Source organism: Dipodomys spectabilis, unplaced genomic scaffold (genome assembly GCF_019054845.1).
Source record: "Dipodomys spectabilis isolate Male_0828 unplaced genomic scaffold, ASM1905484v1 ptg000089l, whole genome shotgun sequence".
NCBI lineage: Eukaryota > Metazoa > Chordata > Mammalia > Rodentia > Heteromyidae > Dipodomys > Dipodomys spectabilis.
In genome coordinates, this window is record NW_024870766.1 from 10,611,662 (window position 1) to 10,630,680 (window position 19,019).

The 19,019-nt window shown below is 33.3% G+C and overlaps 1 protein-coding gene across 1 annotated transcript in view; it reads left to right on the top strand.

The window, feature by feature from the left end:
- Positions 1 to 19,019, top strand: part of Pclo (piccolo presynaptic cytomatrix protein) — a 280,740-nt gene that overhangs the window by 148,213 nt on the left and 113,508 nt on the right. The window contains 2 exon segments of the mRNA XM_042684701.1: positions 10,434 to 12,621; positions 18,777 to 18,913. Coding sequence (XP_042540635.1) covers positions 10,434 to 12,621; positions 18,777 to 18,913 — 2,325 coding nt within the window.

Here is a 19,019-nt window from a genome sequence, read left to right on the forward strand (position 1 = left end):
TTGTTCCCCTTCCCCTCCTCAAATTAGACAAATGTATATTCAAGATGCAGAGTAACAAAATTAAGTACAGTAACAACAAGGTATATAACATAGGGAAAGAACATATAAAGGAAATTTTAAAAATCACATAATACATTAGAAACAACTACAAAGAAAGACCTCTTGTGTCCATATCTTGGGGTTTATTTCACTTAGCAGCATCCTATATGGTCACATATGCATAGCTTTTGAGCTTTTCTGCTCATTTGATAAAATTATTCTAGACATATACTAATTATTGCAAATGAGGGAAACCATGGGACCGGTATTTCTTTGGTTCTGGCTTACTTCACTTAATATGATTTTGTACACAGTGGAATTCTATGCTTCTATCACAAAGAATGACTGCCCCATTTGTTAGGTATTGGAAAGACTTGTTCACCATGTTTAAAGTAACCAGTATGAGAAATAGTAGAAATAATTTTCACTGACAAAAAATTTAATATTGTGGAAAAAAATGAAAATTTCAGCATATCTTTCAAACAACAAAATGCTGAGGTTTAAGCTAAAATTTTATAGTACCATGAAAACAAGGATATGTTTTCATGGCATTTCATTAACAACTTGAAAAATTGTCTTCGTTCTTTGGAAGCAACTTAAAAACTGGCTTCATGTTGCCTGGTAGGAACTGCCAGACAAGAAAGAAGTTTGAAGCCATGATCCAGAGTGGACCTTGTGGCTCCACAGTAGGTCTAAGCTGTGTGTTGAGTAAAATTTGCAGCAGAAAATACTCCCAAAACACAAAGTGAAATGAAAGTCAAGAGTTTATACATGCAGCAGGCTCTCCAAAGAGTAGCTGTCAAAGTGGATGGACTGTCAAATGAATGTGAGACATAAAATACCAGCAGGGCAAACATTTCATTGTGACATATGTATGTAAATATATATCTGTGTGCATTCCCTTACACACACACACACACACACACACACACACACACACACACACACACACACTTAGAGTCTTTCTATAAAGATAGTGACACAAGTGGTTTTTCTTTCTTGCTATTGTTTTTAACGTATTTATAATGTACTATGTGATATTTTTTTGTTTCTTTGGTATGATCTTCCCCCACGGTATAACCTCCTTTTTCACTTTTTGATTCCAGTGCCCTGCATCTTGTATATATATTTTTCTAATTTTGGGAGGTGAAGGGAAATAACACAATGCTTAAATAAGGATACAGGTTGACCCATTGTAACAATGAGATGTAGAAGACACTATGTTGAAAAAGAACTTTACAACTTGGGGGAGGGAAGAGTTGGGGTGGGGAGGGAAGGGATGGTAGGGAATAATCAAAGGAGGAGGTAGCAATGCTTGATAGGAAATGTACTCATTACCTTACTCATGTAACTGTAACCTCCTCTGTACAGTATTTTTACAATAAAAAAATAAAAATATGAAGTATGCGTATTTCAATAATTTACAATAGGCCATTGAACATATTGTTTATTCATTTTGCAAATTGCCTCAAAGCTTATTTTAGTAAGTTATAAAAGCCCGAGCATCGGTAACACAGTGATGCTGATTTTCCTCTCCAAAGAAATGAAATCTAGGATATTTTATCTACATTCATAATTGTCAGGTGACTCTGTCTTTGTATAATAAACTGGCATCTAACCATCCAAAGTTCTGCCATGCCCTATTTCTTCAACTTCTTCAAGTTCATGTCTAGTGATTATTATTTCTCTCCCATACTGTCTCTGAAAATTACTTGCTTAAAAGTCAAACATCCTTACATAAAAACTTTCTGTGTCAGATGCTGACTTCTTTTTACATTCAACCTATTCTATTTAACCAGATCTTTTTTTTTCATCTCCTAACTGTAAGCTTTCACGTGTTGATTTTAATTTTTATCATCCTCCCTTCTTCTTTAAGAACCTTGGAGAATGGCATTCTACTCATATGGAATATACTCAGACAAGCTTACATAAATGAATGATGCTAAGATAGTTATATTGAAGCCCCACAAGGAAATCTGTAAAGGAAGCCAAATGATTGTATAATGTCCTTAGACCAAAAATATCATGAGGTAAAAAGCCCTAATTTAATAATTATGGTTTTAAAAAATATATTTCTATATTTGGGACACAAAGAATGAAAGTCAGAGGCAAATTTTATAATATTTTAAGTCAGGAATTATTTATCACAAAAATCAATTTGTGTACCACGCCTTAACCGCTGTAGATATTAGTTTCTCCTTTCTTGTAATAATGAATTGAGAGCAGTATGCTAATATTTGCTACTTACGCACTAAAAGTTATTGGTAAATTTAATAGCAAACTAACATTATAAAACTAACATTATAAAAGTAAAATTCTGCCAAATACATTTCCAATAAACACACCTGCTCATTGTTTATCATATATGCTAATGATAAAATTTGCATTGTAAATTATTTTGATTTTTCAAATTTGAACTTTAAATAAATCATACTGGGCTTAAACTTGGAATTAGATAATTATAGATTAAGTCCCAAGTCTACCACTTACTAAACAGGCAAACATGGCCAATTGAGATAAGAACTCTATAGTTATAAACATATATATATATATATATATATATATAAAAGACATACCTACAGACATATATATATATATATATTTATATATATATATATATATATATATATATATAAAATTAGCAACTGTTCCTCTCCAATAAAGTAATGGAGATTTCATAAGACAATGTATGTATAAGCTCAAGAATATTCATCTTATAGCAAGTACTGATTTTGCTTTAAAATAAATCTTCAGTTATTTCTGTTAATTAGGAGTAATTACTTTTGGTTAAATTAGATAGAGAGAGGCTTTGTCAGTTTTCTATTCTTTCTAGTGTGTTTTCAATCATTCCCTTCCTTTCTTCATTACCCTAGAACTGCGTTTTCCTCAAGAATACTCATTGTCAAAACACTCTAGCCCATAGCACTGGTCTCAGTTACCAAGCAAAACACAGTCCATCCTCATTTTCTCTCTACCATTTAAAAAAAAAAGTATAGCTGCTCTGTGGAAACTGACTATTTTGCTATCACCAAACTTTTAAACTGATAAATTTGAACAACGTATCTGAATCTCCTTTATACTTATATATTACATGAATGAGTGGTTGCATCTTGAGTCTACCTTGTATTACCAAATGCCTTCCTATGCCCCATTTCAGAATGTCATTCTATTCCTATACTGAAATTTTAAATATTCCTACTTCTTGTGCCAATTAAATTATATTAAATAGTTTCTGTCCTAGTTATAAATATGGTATATCACTCATATTCACTGGAATCTGCTCCAGTAACATATCACAGAGAGTATACTTACAGAGATAAAAGATTTCTTTACTCAAAATTGTGAAGATTTAAAGGCATGGCATTGGTGTCAGCTGAGCTTGATAGGGACCTCATGGAGGTGGTACCACAGGGAGCCTCTGCAGGAGAAGATTGCATCACCAGACAAGAAGCCAAAGAGGCTGTAGAATCCCAATAGCCCTTTTAAGGGAATCTTTCTCTTCCCACTTGAGCTCAGAGGTTACCACTAGCCTCACACTTAAAAGTTTCACACTGACTCTAGAACCAAGAGCCTATCTGAAAGACAAGACTTTAACACTTGAGATACCAAATATATCTAAGACCAAGGCATATGGTAGTACTTGTGAACAGATAAGACATGTTTACAACTCAACATGTCAATAAACATTTGTATGATATGGAAATATAATTCATACTCATTGAATGTGTATGTGTGCATTACAGGAGAGACCAAGCAGAGAAATGGCAAGCATTGTTGTTAAATTAAGGCTTTAGAGAATGTGATGAGGTAAAGTATTTTAAAAGATGGATCAGTAAGCATTTAATCCTTGAAGACCTGAAAAAATAATTCATTGACATATAATCAGCAGTGGAAAATTTTGGAGAAAAAGTAAAGGTATTGAAATGCAGATTAATTGATCTCTCAAAGATGACTTAACTTGAGAAGATCTTGAAAACTGTTTCATTACTATGAACTTTTAAGACAATAGATAAACAAAGTGTATGTAAATTTAAAAGCATGAACTGATGCAAAGATTAACAAAGAGAAGGGACATCTAAATATCAGAACAATTTACAGATAGTAAAGATTTACGCAAGAATTATACTTCTGAGAGCAAATTCAGACCTATCATTATGTTGTGAGTACTGAAAATTACAAATTAAAAACATCATAAGCAGTGTTTACTCAGTCTTTGTCTTATGGTTCCTGCACTGTCATTTCATTAGGCATTTTAGGATGCATTCCAGTAAAGCACTCTTCAATAAAATACTACTCTGATGAGATGTATTATGACATATGTGTATGAGGGTTGAATAATGTACTTGGTATCAAAAAATTATTGTTGCTGTTCTAAGCCATATCAAAGGACATTTGAACAAAATATATATATTATTTTATTTATGGTAGGAAAGCTATATGATTTGTTAAGAAGAGAGGTATGGAGTCAAAGAGTGCTGAGGAAACAAAGAGAAAATGTATACACATACATGTATATATGCATGCATGCAAACATACATACATATGTACATACATACATACATAAAATTATGCTCACCTGAACAAAAATCAGATTTCTAAGATGGCTTGTAAAATTATTTTAACAGATTTTAGGAAGGAGAAAAAATTAATCTTTCTGAGACTTTCCAAAATAATATAAGGCAATAAATGTCATACAGAATGGCATTTCTAATGCTTTGTCCAGTGAAGTAGAAACTCGTTTTCTACTTGACTGCATAGCCCAAGAGCAGTGACTTTGAGCAAGAAAACAAAGCAAACTGGGACAAGAAGTGCATTAAGAAGAAGTTTAAAGATGCCCGATAAAACACTGAATGCCATTTTCTCAATATTCAGTGCGGAATTGTTTTGTCTATACTAATGAACTTTGAAAAATAACTTGTAAAAGTGTGAGACCTTCAAATGTGTCATATTACTTTCTGTTCTCTTAAAAATGAGCAATTATTATCACATCTTGATGATCACATTTTTAAAGGAATCTTACAAGTTAGAGAAAAATCTACTTTTTATACAATTTTAATGGCACTCAGAAGGAATATCTATCACTGTAGTGCAGATTCAAGCCTCTTCATTGATAAATGTTGAGTTCTTTTGCATAAAATATGTTGTATGTGGGAGATGAGAAGGAAGGATAATTAGATGGTAATAAATCATGGCTTCTTGTGAACACATTATTAATACTACAGTTCAGGGAACAAATTGCTGATGTTTTCATATTCAGCTGTTATTTTGTCTCATGACCAAAAACGGTGGCTGCTTAGGACAGATTGGAACACCTGGGAGATGTATTACGAGTTTTCATTCACATTTTAAAAGTGAAATTTGTTGCCTCTCGTCAATGTCATGGAATTTAGGCAGGGAACAATCAGTGCAATATATAATACAATGTGTCCAGTGTTTTCCACAATGGAAAATACAAATGACCTGAAGTGTCTACTGTTTTCATGTTACATACTTTGTGGACAATTAAATAGCAGAAGCTGTCTTAGTTGTCATTATAGTCTCAATCTGAAGTACAGTGAATAACATGAAAGTGTTTACTGTTGATAATAAATATTGCCTATAATGGAACTACAGTTGAGGTTCAAGTAGTAGAGCCTCCGCCTTGAGCAAAAGGCCAAGTGAGATTGCAACCCATGAGTTCAAGTCTCAGTACCATCACAAAAATGAAAAAACAAACAAACAAAAAGACCACAAACAAAAAACTCTAAACTATGTTTATAGCATTCCAGGAACTTCCAAAACACATTTTGCCCAATTCTCTTTTTACAATTATTTTCTTCACATGATGTGCAGCTATTCAAGTGATCACCATTTGTAGTTCTAGTTATTTGCCAAATTAAAGAACTATTCATTATATTAAGATTTTAATATGTTTTCCACTACATTATTCATCTTTTTTTGAAACATAGGGCAACACCTAATTTCCAACAAAGTAGTAGCAGCTATAAAACTTCTCAGTCAAACTGGATTTTTCAGATATGGTAACCTTTTCATAGTTAGTTACTTCCATGGTAGAAAACATTCCTGGCATTTTTATGAGGCGTCTTGGTGCATATTCTGTAGTTATAACAAAATGTTCAAAGCTCATTTTATAAAGGGTTTATTTATCTAACAGATTCAGAGGCTGAGAGTCCAAGTTCAGCAATATCATCAGGTAAAGTTCTAATGATCATCGTGGAAAAGAATGAGAAAGGGAAATGCATGTGTGCTGTAGTGAACAAATGTGCACAAGTATCATTTGCTTTATAATAACACATTTTTGGAATAACTAACCAAAATAGAATGCTTGATTTTATGAGCATGAATAAAATTTATAGCAAGGAAAAACAAGATGATAACCCTTATCTTTTAAAAAAATATATCAGATCATCCCTATAACTTAAAATCTCTCTTTGTTGTTCAGCCTTTAACCCACATGAATGTCTTTTCAAAGTATCATTCAAGTCCTACTTCTTTTATGAGGCCTATGTTTTTCCATTAACTCTAAGGCATCTTTATATAAAAATGGTAGCATAATACACATTCATAGATACAGTAAAGATGGATATGTGATCTCTTCCTGAGAACATAATCCAGTAAGTCCACTGCATCATTAATCCTCAGCCAGGGATTATTTTCCAGCCAAAGAGACATTTAACAATACATTGCAATATTTTTGACTTACATAATACACTGTTGGTATCTGAAAGCTAGAGTCATAGTACATCTTTACACTCTAAAGGGAGCAGAATACCATCACCACACAATTTAGAATGATTTGGCACAAAATGTCTTTCGTACCAAAGTTAACCGTTGCATAAATTGGCCAAAAATAGACGTGGCTTGTATGCATATCACTTTGCATTCTTATGGCCAGACTTTTGTTGGTGGTTATCCTGAGAAAGAGTGAATTTTGAACAGAGATAGTGTTCACTTATATCTGTTTCTTCTGTGTTATCTACATTGCCACATCATCAGTGAAGAAAATGAAATTGGGCTGTCACAGTTTTCTCTTTGACAAAGCCACATCAATTGATCCCCCCTAAAGTGCATTGCAAGTCATTGCTGGTGATTGAACATTTACAGCTTCATGGTTTGACTGCATATTGCACATGCTATCAAAGTTAATTTGACCAGTTATGTAATAACCACAGTTGCATATAAGAAAACAAAGTGATTGCTTTAGGTAGATACAGCTTTCAAAGTATTTTTTGTCATTTTTTTATTGCAAAAATACTGTACAGAGGGGTTACAATTACATGGGCAAGACAATGAGTCCATTTCTTATCAAGCATCAAAGTTTTATTTTCTATTTCCTTAAGTGGTTTTTCAATTTTTTTTCTTATTTTTCTTCTCTTTGTGTGCACTGAGCATTCTCTGGATGTGTTCCCATCTCACATCTCATCTTATACTGTTTTCAACAAGGAAATGTTTCCTGTTTAAATCTCATCAAGGCTAGCTTTCTTTTATGTGTCTTTTCTTATGTAGCTTCCTTCCAATGCCCTCTGCTTATCCATCTTAGCTCACCCATCTTGGATCATTTCTTTCTTGTTACTTATTTCTTAACTGATATACAAAAATACAGAAATACACATAGTACTGTGGTTTTGAGTACTATTATTAACTTTTATATCTACCTAAATATAATCAAACATACAATTATGAATTTCATATTCTTGAAAGTTGGTTCTTTTTAAGATAATATTAGGTAAACATTATTTCAAACTCTATTATATTTCTTCCTGAGGACTTAAGAGAAACTAATCAATTTTACAACAATATGTACACCCTCCCCCACACACTTAAATGTAAGTGTGTGATTTTTTTAATGGTTCTTAATTTTAGGCTTTCCAGAGATCTATGAAACAAGGAGAAGCAGTAAACTGAACAACTATGTATTTTCACAAAAAGTAGAAAAAGGAAATGGTCTGTTACAACATCTCTACCATATGCATATCAAGGGAAAATAAGCAGTATATAATTTTCATCCTTCTATGGAACATCATTATTCTCAGAGGACAGAAAAGATTATGTGTAAAAAACTTACAGAACTTTTAAACATCTATGTTAATATTTTGGAAAATTGCTAATTAAGATAATTATAAGCTCCAATTTATTTTATTACTATTTAATTATAATGACTGGTTATTCAAAGGCATAGCATGTACATTTTTAGATTTTTTTTAAAGATTTTGATTATGAATTTATCAAAAGCCAATAGTTTACCTTAGAAATAAGATTTTTTAAAACATATTTTATTGTAAAGATACTGTACAGAGGGGTTACAGTTACATTAGTAAGGTAATGAGTGCATTTTCTATTGAGCATTGTTAGACCCTCCTTTGTTTTTCCCCTACTAACCTTCCTTCCACACCTGCCCAACTCCTCTCTCCCCCACCCCCAAAGTTGTAAAGTTCATTTTCAACATAGTGTCTTGAACATCTCATTGTTACAGTCAGTCAATGTTTATCCTTGTTCCGGCATTTTGTTATTTCCCTTCCCCTCCCCAAATTAGAAAAATGTATATACAAGATGCAGGGCACTGGAATCAAACTGTGTTTGATTCTCATAGTGAGGAAGAACATACAAAAGAAACAAAAAAAAATCACATAGAAATAAGATTTTGAAGGAAATGATAGTGGGTACCTATAGCATTACACAGCTGTCTCATTTAGTTGTTATCACAATTCCACTTTAAATGTGTCTAGAATATAAGATAAAAAATAATTAGGGTAAGAGAATATAACATGTCAGGCAACAGGCTTCTTCCTGACTCTTCAGATTTTTTCATGAATATAAAAACGTCAACTTACAAATCAGTATAACTTGCTGTACTGCCATCCAAGTAACTGAAATGTCAGAAATCCACATAAAGAATCCAAAAGGTCTTTAAGAGGATGTATCATATTGTGATATCTAGTAAGGAAATAATGAAAGCAGAGAAATAGCAGCAGGAAGCAGATAAAAATGAGGGAAATAAAATTAGAAATGATTTTAGAACAAGTAGTAAAATGCAATGGCTTAGAAAAATAAGATCTAATTAGTAAGACATTTTTGACTTGCCTGGTGTTTGAATTCAGGGCTTTGTATTCACAAAACAGATATTCTACACCTTGAGATAAACTTCCATCCCTTTTGCTCTAGTTATTTTTAAAATAGGGGCCTTATTTCTCCCCAGGATGGCCATCGCAGGAATGACAAGTGAATTCTGCTACACCCAGCTTTTTTCTGTGGAGATGAGGTCTACTGAACATTTTTCATTCAAGCTGTGCTCAAACTGCTATTTTCCTGACCTCAACCTCCTAAGTAGCTAGGATTATAGGCACACATCACTAGCTCCCAGGGAATAGGCATGATTTTTAGGTTTGTGTAGTTACTGTTACCTTTCTGCCATTAGTGTGTCATCATTAGAGAATAAGGGAGGCACTAATGCCTTAGAGCTGGGAGAGAAAAGACAGATTTTTGCAAAGAATATAAAACTAGAGGGCAAAAGACCTACAATCTAGTAGTAACTGAATTTCTTATTACTTAGGAAACTTTGAAAACAGTAGCTTATTTTAGCTTTAACTGGTTACCATATCTTTCATGTGTTTGGATATTTCAAAATTATAACATTTTCAAGACTTGTTCAACTTAGAAGTAGAGTTATGAATAACAAAATAATGAATATTTAACCCACCAACAATATTTTTATCTGATTAAAGAGTATACCCAATGACTTTCATTGCAATCATTTCATTTTGTTTCATATAGAAGTTACTAGCAACTACCATTTTTGAAACTAAAACCACTAACCTGAATTATCATAAAAAATTTTCAGATTAAATAGAAACTTAATTCGGATTATTCTGGTGAATTAGAGGCTTGGGTTCAAAACACTTAAGGGCCGAGGTAAGAGTGACCCACATGGTGGTCACAAATTGGTAATGGCAAGATAGACCTAGTGTCAACTTGGCTATCAGCCAACATCTTCAACAACTGAAACTTACATTGTAGCTGGTGAATGCTATACTCTGGGAATAATTCCCTAAATAATTTCTGTACATTAATTTAGATGAAAATGAATTCTTAAGGGTTGTCTGAATAAGCTAGCTAAAATATAAACCCAAAGTAAGCAATGACTTTTGTCCTGATTTTTAGACCCACCACTAATGTTACAAAAATCCTGATAAATGATCTTTTATCAAGAAAGAACCAATTCCAGGTATTTCTACTTGTGATCAAATCTTAAAACTCATGTGTAAAAGTTTTACTGTTATGTTGTGGTAGCTCCAAAATTCTTGTAATCCATCCGTTTAAGTGTAAATTATGAATGATTTAGCCTTTACTTTTTTTCATTGATAATGAAACACTGTATTTTATTTACTTGATTACAGACCAAAGGTTCTCAGACCATGACACCCTCTGGCACCCAGAAGAAAGTTAAGAGAACACTCCCAAATCCACCTCCAGAGGAGGCTTCCACAGGAACTCAGTCAACCTACAGTACCATGGGCACTGCCTCCAGGAGAAGAATCTGCAGAACCAACACCATGGCTCGAGCCAAGATTCTCCAGGACATAGACAGAGAACTTGATCTTGTCGAAAGGGAATCTGCCAAACTGAGAAAGAAACAAGCAGAACTGGATGAAGAAGAAAAGGAAATAGATGCCAAGCTTCGATACTTGGAAATGGGAATTAATAGGAGAAAAGAGGCATTACTAAAGGAGAGAGAAAAGAGGGAGCGAGCCTACCTGCAGGGTGTAGCTGAGGATCGTGATTACATGTCTGACAGTGAAGTCAGCAGCACCAGACCAGCCCGAATAGAAAATCAACATGGCATTGAGCGACCCAGAACAGCTCCCCAGACGGAATTCAGCCAGTTCATACCACCACAAACTCAAACAGAATCCCAACTTGTTCCTCCTACAAGCCCTTATACACAGTACCAGTACTCTTCTCCTGCTCTTCCTACCCAAGCACCCACCCCTTACCCACAGCAGTCCCATTTTCAGCAACAAACCTTGTACCATGGGCAAGTCTCACCTTACCAGACTCAGCCAACTTTCCAGACTGTAGCAACAATGTCCTTCACGCCCCAAGCTCAAACTACACCAGCTCCACAACCATCTTATCAATTACCATCTCAAATGATGGTGATACAGCAGAAGCCACGACAAACCACATTATATTTAGAGCCTAAGATAACTTCAAACTATGAAGTGATTCGCAATCAACCCCTTATGATAGCACCTGTGTCTACTGATAATACATATGCCGTGTCCCATCTTGGAAGTAAGTACAACACTTTAGACTTGAGAATAGGTTTGGAAGAAAGAAGTAGCATAGCAAGCAGCCCTATTTCAAGTATATCTGCAGATTCTTTCTATGCAGATATCGACCATCATACTTCACGAAACTATGTCCTCATTGATGATATTGGCGAGATTACCAAAGGAACGGCAGCATTAAGCACGGCATTTAGCCTTCATGAAAAGGACCTTTCCAAAACAGACCGACTACTTAGGACAACTGAGACCCGCCGGTCACAAGAAGTCACTGATTTCCTAGCACCTCTGCAGACTTCGTCCAGATTACATAGTTATGTGAAAGCAGAGGAAGATCCAATGGAAGACCCTTATGAATTAAAGCTTCTGAAACATCAGATTAAACAAGAATTCCGCAGAGGGACAGAGAGCTTAGACCACCTCACTGGTATTTCGCATTATTACCATGCTGACACGAGCTATCGACATTTTCCAAAATCTGAGAAATACAGCATCAGTAGACTCACACTTGAAAAACAAGCAGCCAAACAATTACCAGCAGCCATACTTTATCAAAAGCAGTCGAAGCATAAGAAATCACTCATTGACCCTAAAATGTCAAAGTTCTCACCTATTCAAGAAAGTAGAGACCTAGAACCTGATTATTCGAGCTACATGACCTCTAGTACGTCATCAATCGGTGGTATTTCCTCTAGGGCAAGACTTCTTCAAGATGACATCACGTTTGGCCTCCGAAAAAATATTACAGACCAACAAAAGTTTATGGGCTCATCTCTTGGCTCAGGACTGGGTACGTTAGGAAGTACCATCCGCTCAGCTCTGCAGGATGAAGCAGATAAACCATACAGTAGTGGCAGCAGATCGAGACCTTCCTCCAGACCTTCTTCTGTCTACGGACTTGATTTATCAATTAAGAGGGATTCTTCCAGCTCTTCACTAAGGCTAAAAGCTCAAGAAGCTGAAGCTCTTGATGTTTCCTTTAGTCATGCATCATCGTCTGCCAGAACTAAGCCTACTAGTTTGCCAATTAGCCAGAGTAGAGGAAGGATACCAATTGTGGCTCAGAATTCTGAAGAAGAAAGTCCACTCAGTCCTGTGGGCCAGCCAATGGGAATGGCTAGGGCGGCAGCTGGACCTCTGCCACCCATATCAGCAGACACAAGGGATCAGTTTGGATCAAGTCACTCATTGCCTGAAGTTCAGCAGCATATGAGAGAAGAATCACGGACTCGGGGTTACGACCGTGACATAGCATTCATCATGGATGACTTCCAGCATGCCATGTCAGACAGCGAAGGTAAAGTGGGCCTCAAACTCTACCATCACTCTCAAAACTCAAATTCTTATTTTTCTGCATGCTTAACTCTCCTTCTCCAAGGATGGAATCTACCTTTCTTGGTGCATCTTTTGCATGTTTACTTCAGTTTTATTTCTTGTGTGTGGAACTTTTATCTTGTGTATGGACTGTGGCATCCTTGTTTATTTTAGTTTATTCTTTCATTCTATTTTTTGATTGCTTGTTTAATTTTTTTGTGTTTGCTTTTCCAAAACCATTATGAAATAATTCTATCAATAAAATATGGCCATCTTTTACATTGCTAGATAGAAACTTTTCCATCATATGGTTCTTTCATTTTTAAATTGCTAGATAAAAACTTTTCCATTGTATGGTTCTTTCATTTTTTAAATATATTTTTAAATATTTGGTCAATTTCTGTTTATTGAAGTGATTAAGAATTAGAGTGATTAATTTTTGCTAGATTTGTGACAGAATTATTTATGTTAATCTTAGGCAATGAGTGTATACTAGTTTAAAGATGTTCTTTTTTAGGACTTTTGAGTCAATTTCTAATGTCAGCAGAATGTAGACTTTTATAAATCTCATTAAATAAAGATGTGTTTTGTCTTTCTCATTAATACTATTATTCACTTCTTTGTATGTTTTGCATTACATACTAGAAAGTTTAGCAATACATAAGAGATTAGAAGTAAATAATTTATTTATTTGATGATGTGCTTATTTGAAACAATCATTAGATTGAAATTTTTTTTTAATTATATGAACTACTTTTGTGATTTCAGCCACCTGGAATTCAAGCTTTCCTGGTGTGTGCATTTAGATTTCTTAGCTTTGATTGTTTATTTGTTCCTCTGCTTTGGACATGGGACCTAGTTTTTCATATGGAGCAAGAGCTTCAAAACAATCTTAGATATAAACAAACATGAGTTTTTCTTGTTCCTATTTCATTGTATAAAGCCATAAGGATCACAAAAATTGCCTAGTGCAATTCTCATTTTGGATATGAAGGAACAGTATAGTATGTAATATGAAAAACCTTGCCCATGGCAGCAAGACTCAGGGCTCTTGATTCTTCTTTGCTTTAAAATTACTTGTGTGGTATACATATGAACATATGCAACATATGCAAAGTTTGAGTCCTGAAAATAAAACACTTAGAATCAAATGAAAGCATTATTATGTCATTTTTCTGGAGATTCCAAAAGACTAAGCCAAAATAAATGTGTATTCTCCACTTTCATATATAGTGTCTTGCCTGAATATTCACAGGAAAACATGTTTTAAAGAATGTTCTTTCAATTTATGTGACTTTTAAAACTCAAATCTGGAGCTTTATGAGGGGGGGAGAATCTTGATCTGGAGGAAGACAACTGCTTTTCCTTGTAAAACCAATCAACTACTATTTTTCTAGAAATTTTCTACTCTCCAGACTGATAGATTGATCAGTTTTATTGACAGCAATTTAAAAACACACTCAAATGTATATTTTTTTCTAAATCTAGCTATTTTGTTTTAATTAACCTATTGAGATTAATAAGAATTGCAAGATTATATGAAGTCTTTGATTTTTTAAGTTTTACTTTCTAATACATTTACATAGAGTTTACACATACACAGACTGACTGCTGATGAAGAATAAGGAGGCTTTTTAGTTCTTATACTTGTAAAATAACAAAACCCTAGATGAGCTCTGACTTTAAAAAAGTACCTAAAGGCTATGTGTACATACAAGAGGTGTATCTGGAAATAATTTGAAAAATTAATTTATTCCTCACAGATGATTCTCAATGTGTTGTTACATGTATATTCATTTGTGGTTATCCAAGTATTTGTCACTCACTTTAATACATATATTTTAATTTAAAAAATAACTGTTTTTATGTTTTTTTTGTTTTTTTTTGTTTGTTTGTTTGTTTTTGTCATTTATGGGGCTTGAACTCTGAGCTAGGGCTCTGTCCCTGCGTTCTTCAGCTCAAGGCAAGCATTCTACCGCTTGAGCCACAGTGCCACTTCTGGTTTTCTAGTGGTTTATTGGAGATAAGAGTCTCACAGCCATTCCTGCCTGGGCTGGTTTTTAACCATGATTCTCAGATCTCAGCTTCCTGAGTAGCTAGGATTACTGGCGTGGGCCACAGCCACCTGGTCTGTTTTATTTTTATGTATCAATAATATGTACTAATAGACATCAATGACTCTGAAGGAATAGTTTTGATAAAATAGACAAGGTATCATGCAGCCTACAAAAATTGATATGGATAAAAAGGATACAAAAAAAACAATTTACATGAAATTTTAAATATGGCATGTATTTAAAGTTGAACAGACAAAAATTATTTACTAAGGTTTTTTGATTCAGAATTAAAGGACAATAACAACAACTTGAATGACAGAGACTATCTAACATTATATATTTGAATTGTAGTGATTTTCTTTAAATGGTATGAATAGTATACTACTTGTACTGTCTTTTTTTTATGCCACATGAAAATATCAATTTTCTATTGCAGCAATAGAATAGTAGACACTTTGCTTCTGAAATCTTAGAGTTGATATTTAAGGGAGAACCTTAAACTATTTTTCTCAATTACATTATTCCTGACATTTATAAAGCTAGAATGTTAGGATTTTTTTAAAAAAATAGCAAAAATAATAATAATTTGTATTTAAATGTTGTTAAGATAACTTTGAACAGGTATTGTAATATGTAGACTAAATCAATTTAATTGCTTTCAAATTTTATGTTGTATGCTGTCTTTGAATTCAATTAAACTTTATGTTGTAGGCTATCAGATGTTTCTCAGATATATTCTATAAAGCTTTAGCCTGTAGAATATCTCACTTAAGAAATAAAATCTAAATAGATAAAATTCATACTGCTTAATATTTATATCAGCTTAATACCAATTACAATCTCTCTATGTATTTATTAACACAGAACTTTTGTTGAAAACATCTTTCAAAAAGTACTTAATCTTCTGTCATTCTTAAAAGCATCCATATGCAATATAGATATAAAATATTCAATTCATAAGCAATATTAGGCTTAATTAAACTATAGAACTGAAAATCTGTGAATAGTACTAGACACAAAAATAGGTTATTTGTATTTTACACTTAGTAGTTTAAAAATATTATCAACTTATTTTTAATTTTTAATTTTTTAATTTTTTTTACTTTTTTATTTTTTTATATATTTTTTTATTTACAAGGGGAATTTGAATTTGCAGAAATGTATTTGAATTGACTTGAAAAGTGCTTTTGTGGTGATGGTCCTGGGGCTTGAACTTTAAGCCTGGATGCTGTCCCTGAGCATTTCTGTTCAAGGCTAGAGAGAGGGAGAGAGAATGAAAGCACTGTCCACAAAGTTCCAGTGTCTCACACCTGTAATCTCAAATGCTTTACTTCCCTGACTAGCTTCAAACCATGATCCTGAGATCCAGCCTCCTAAGTATCTGGGATTACAGGTGTGAGACACTGGTACTTTGTGGAAAGTGCTTTCACTCTCTCTCCTTCTCTCTCTCTCTATCTAATATAATATATAAATTGTATATAAATATGTATAATATATAAATTATATATAAACATATATAATTATGTCTCTACCATGACTGATGAGACAATTGATGTTCTGAGCTACTGTCTCCAAATGAGATGAGCAGAATTTAACATAAGAAAGCATTCCTTCATCTGCTTGCTCTTGGTTATTTTTATTTTGCTTTATTTCATTTATTTTAACCAGAACTAGGCTTAAACTTAGGGCCGTGAACTTCTCCTCTTCCTTGACTGTTTTACTCAAGGCAGGCTCACTATCTTGCTTAGTGTGTATCTGTCTATCTATTTATATAGATAGATAATATGTATATATCTTTAGTCATAAAGAGTAGTTACCATTAACAAAGCAATTTATGATTGCAGTGCAAAGCAGTTTGTTAATACATATTGACCAGTGTCACCACTTCAATATTGTCAAATAAAGCTATGAAAGGACTGTAGATATTCTCATTCAGTTGTATATGGACTTATTATTAGAAATAGCAGATAAAAGTAGGTTAAAACTGGAAATAAATCAATAAAATTTGAGTCAGATGAGATTCTTCTTTATTTGTATAGATATAATCAAGATGGAAAAACATACATTGGAGAATTATATTTCAAATTGAATTAAGAAAGGTACATGTTCAAATAGATTAATTTATTAGATGGGAAGGATAGGTCAAGTGGTAAAGCCCCTTAATACCTCATGAGTGTGAGACCCTGAGTTCAAACTCCAATATCACAAAAAAACAAACAAAAATAATAAAATAAAAAACATGAATTTACAGCAAGTAAATTCATATAGGACATTATTCAGGATCACTTATTGAAATGAATAAAGATAATGTTTATTTTCATTTAAAATATGTAATAAAAAACTTAAGACATAAAGCAAATTTGATTCTTTGTGGTTGAGGACAATCTAATAAATTTCAGAGAATGATTATTAATAATAAATTTGTTTTATTTTTTACTTATCAAATGTCAGTTACATAAAATATTTTCCTGTAAAATTAGTCACTTGGTTTCAAACTACTATGTTACCATAATAATTATGGAACAGACTGGGAAAAATTGTATGTATTAATAGAGGTTTCCAATTTCTTCCCCAAATATTTAATATTATGTTATTTTCATGGCATTGTTTTTATTGTTGAAAGACTACAAATTAGCACAGATATGATCTTGTGTTCAGGCATCTTAGAGTCTTAAAAATTAGCAAGGTATCTTCACAAAACAGATTTGTATTCCCATTGAGAAATACTATTTATTTCTCAAATCTAAGAATGAATAACCAGTGACACATAATCTCTCTTCCATGTCTATTGGAGAAAAATGTTATTAAAAAGCAGCAATGAGCAAAGTCATAGGTATAGAGACAACTTGTGGTAGGTACACTGAGTTGTCGGTCTTGTCAGCATAGAAATGATGGAATTGGCTTGCAGAAACTGGCTTGCAATTTTTGTAAGAAAATGTAATCCAAGAAAGGTGAATAGATCATGATGGGATAGAGGAGAAAGCTCATGTAGTATTATATATAATGCAAAAATCTTTCAAAATGAACATTTTAAGAAGGGTGGATTCATCTTCCATTTAGGAGCAGCATTGTATTGCCAAGGACTACTAATTAGGGGCCTTAATTACAAAAATAGCAATTTATGCTATCATTTAAAAAAATTTTGGTGGTGCTAATGTTCCAACTCAGGCTTTTCACTTGGTAGACAGTCATTCTATCCCCTGAGCTCCACTCCCAGTCCAAAGTGAAGTTGCTTGTACTAGAATTCATAAAAAGGATTTATAATAGTATTTATAATCACTCAGCCTTAAGAGACCTTGAAAATAGTAATAGAATGAGATGGAAATTTTAAATAGTTATTGTGTACTTTAAAGATAGATACATTTTCAAATATACTTTATGGTGTAAAATTTTATTGCAGTGAATTATAAGAAATACAGTCTAATAATTCTCGATGTTCTAAATGTTGCTTTAAAATTTTAAGATTTTAAAAGAAATATTTTACATATTATGCCACCATGTACTCTTGGGACAAATATTCCAAGCAATAACACTTAGGATACTCTTAGAAACAAATTATTTTTCTATTGTGAATGTCATAGAAATGGCATATTTAGGGCTGGAAATTTGGCTTACTGGTAGAGTGCTTACCTAGCATGCATGAGGCCCTGGGTTCTATTCCTTGGTACCACATAAACAAAAATAAATTTAATTTTTTAAATGGCATGTTTAATGAAAATTCACTTATTGCTAAACCCAGTAGCCCCATATTGATACAGGGTTTATGTAGTAGTAGCTAAGTGACTGAAATCTTCATGTGTCCTAATTTAAAATGTGATTTTTGTTTTGTTTTACTCTGAGATGTTGGAACAGCTGTGTCCATAATTTTTCTAGTTATTCTTTGGCGTGAAATTTTAGCCTAATTTTATGTTTAACCTGATAATGAAAATGACATTTCTCATTCCATGGGATGATGTATCTGCAATGTGTGTGTTGTTAACAAGCCTAGTGCATGTGAGTACTGCAGAGCATCTATCTGCTACCCATCATCATCTGATTAGTTGCAGTTGCAATGTATGAGATGTTTCCTTGGTCTCTAAAGCCTATCACTTGCGTCGTGAAGAAACGGATTGGTTTGATAAACCCAGGGACTCTCGTTTGGAAAATGGACATGGACTGGACCGAAAACTACCGGAAAGATTGGTGCACTCTAGACCACTCAGTCAACATCAAGAGCAAGTAAGTGCTGAATTTAGCTATCTGTTAGATTTTTCTACAAGATTCATTTGTGGTGAATATGATTTCAGTTATATTAAACCTTTATCATGCAAGATCCCATGTATTT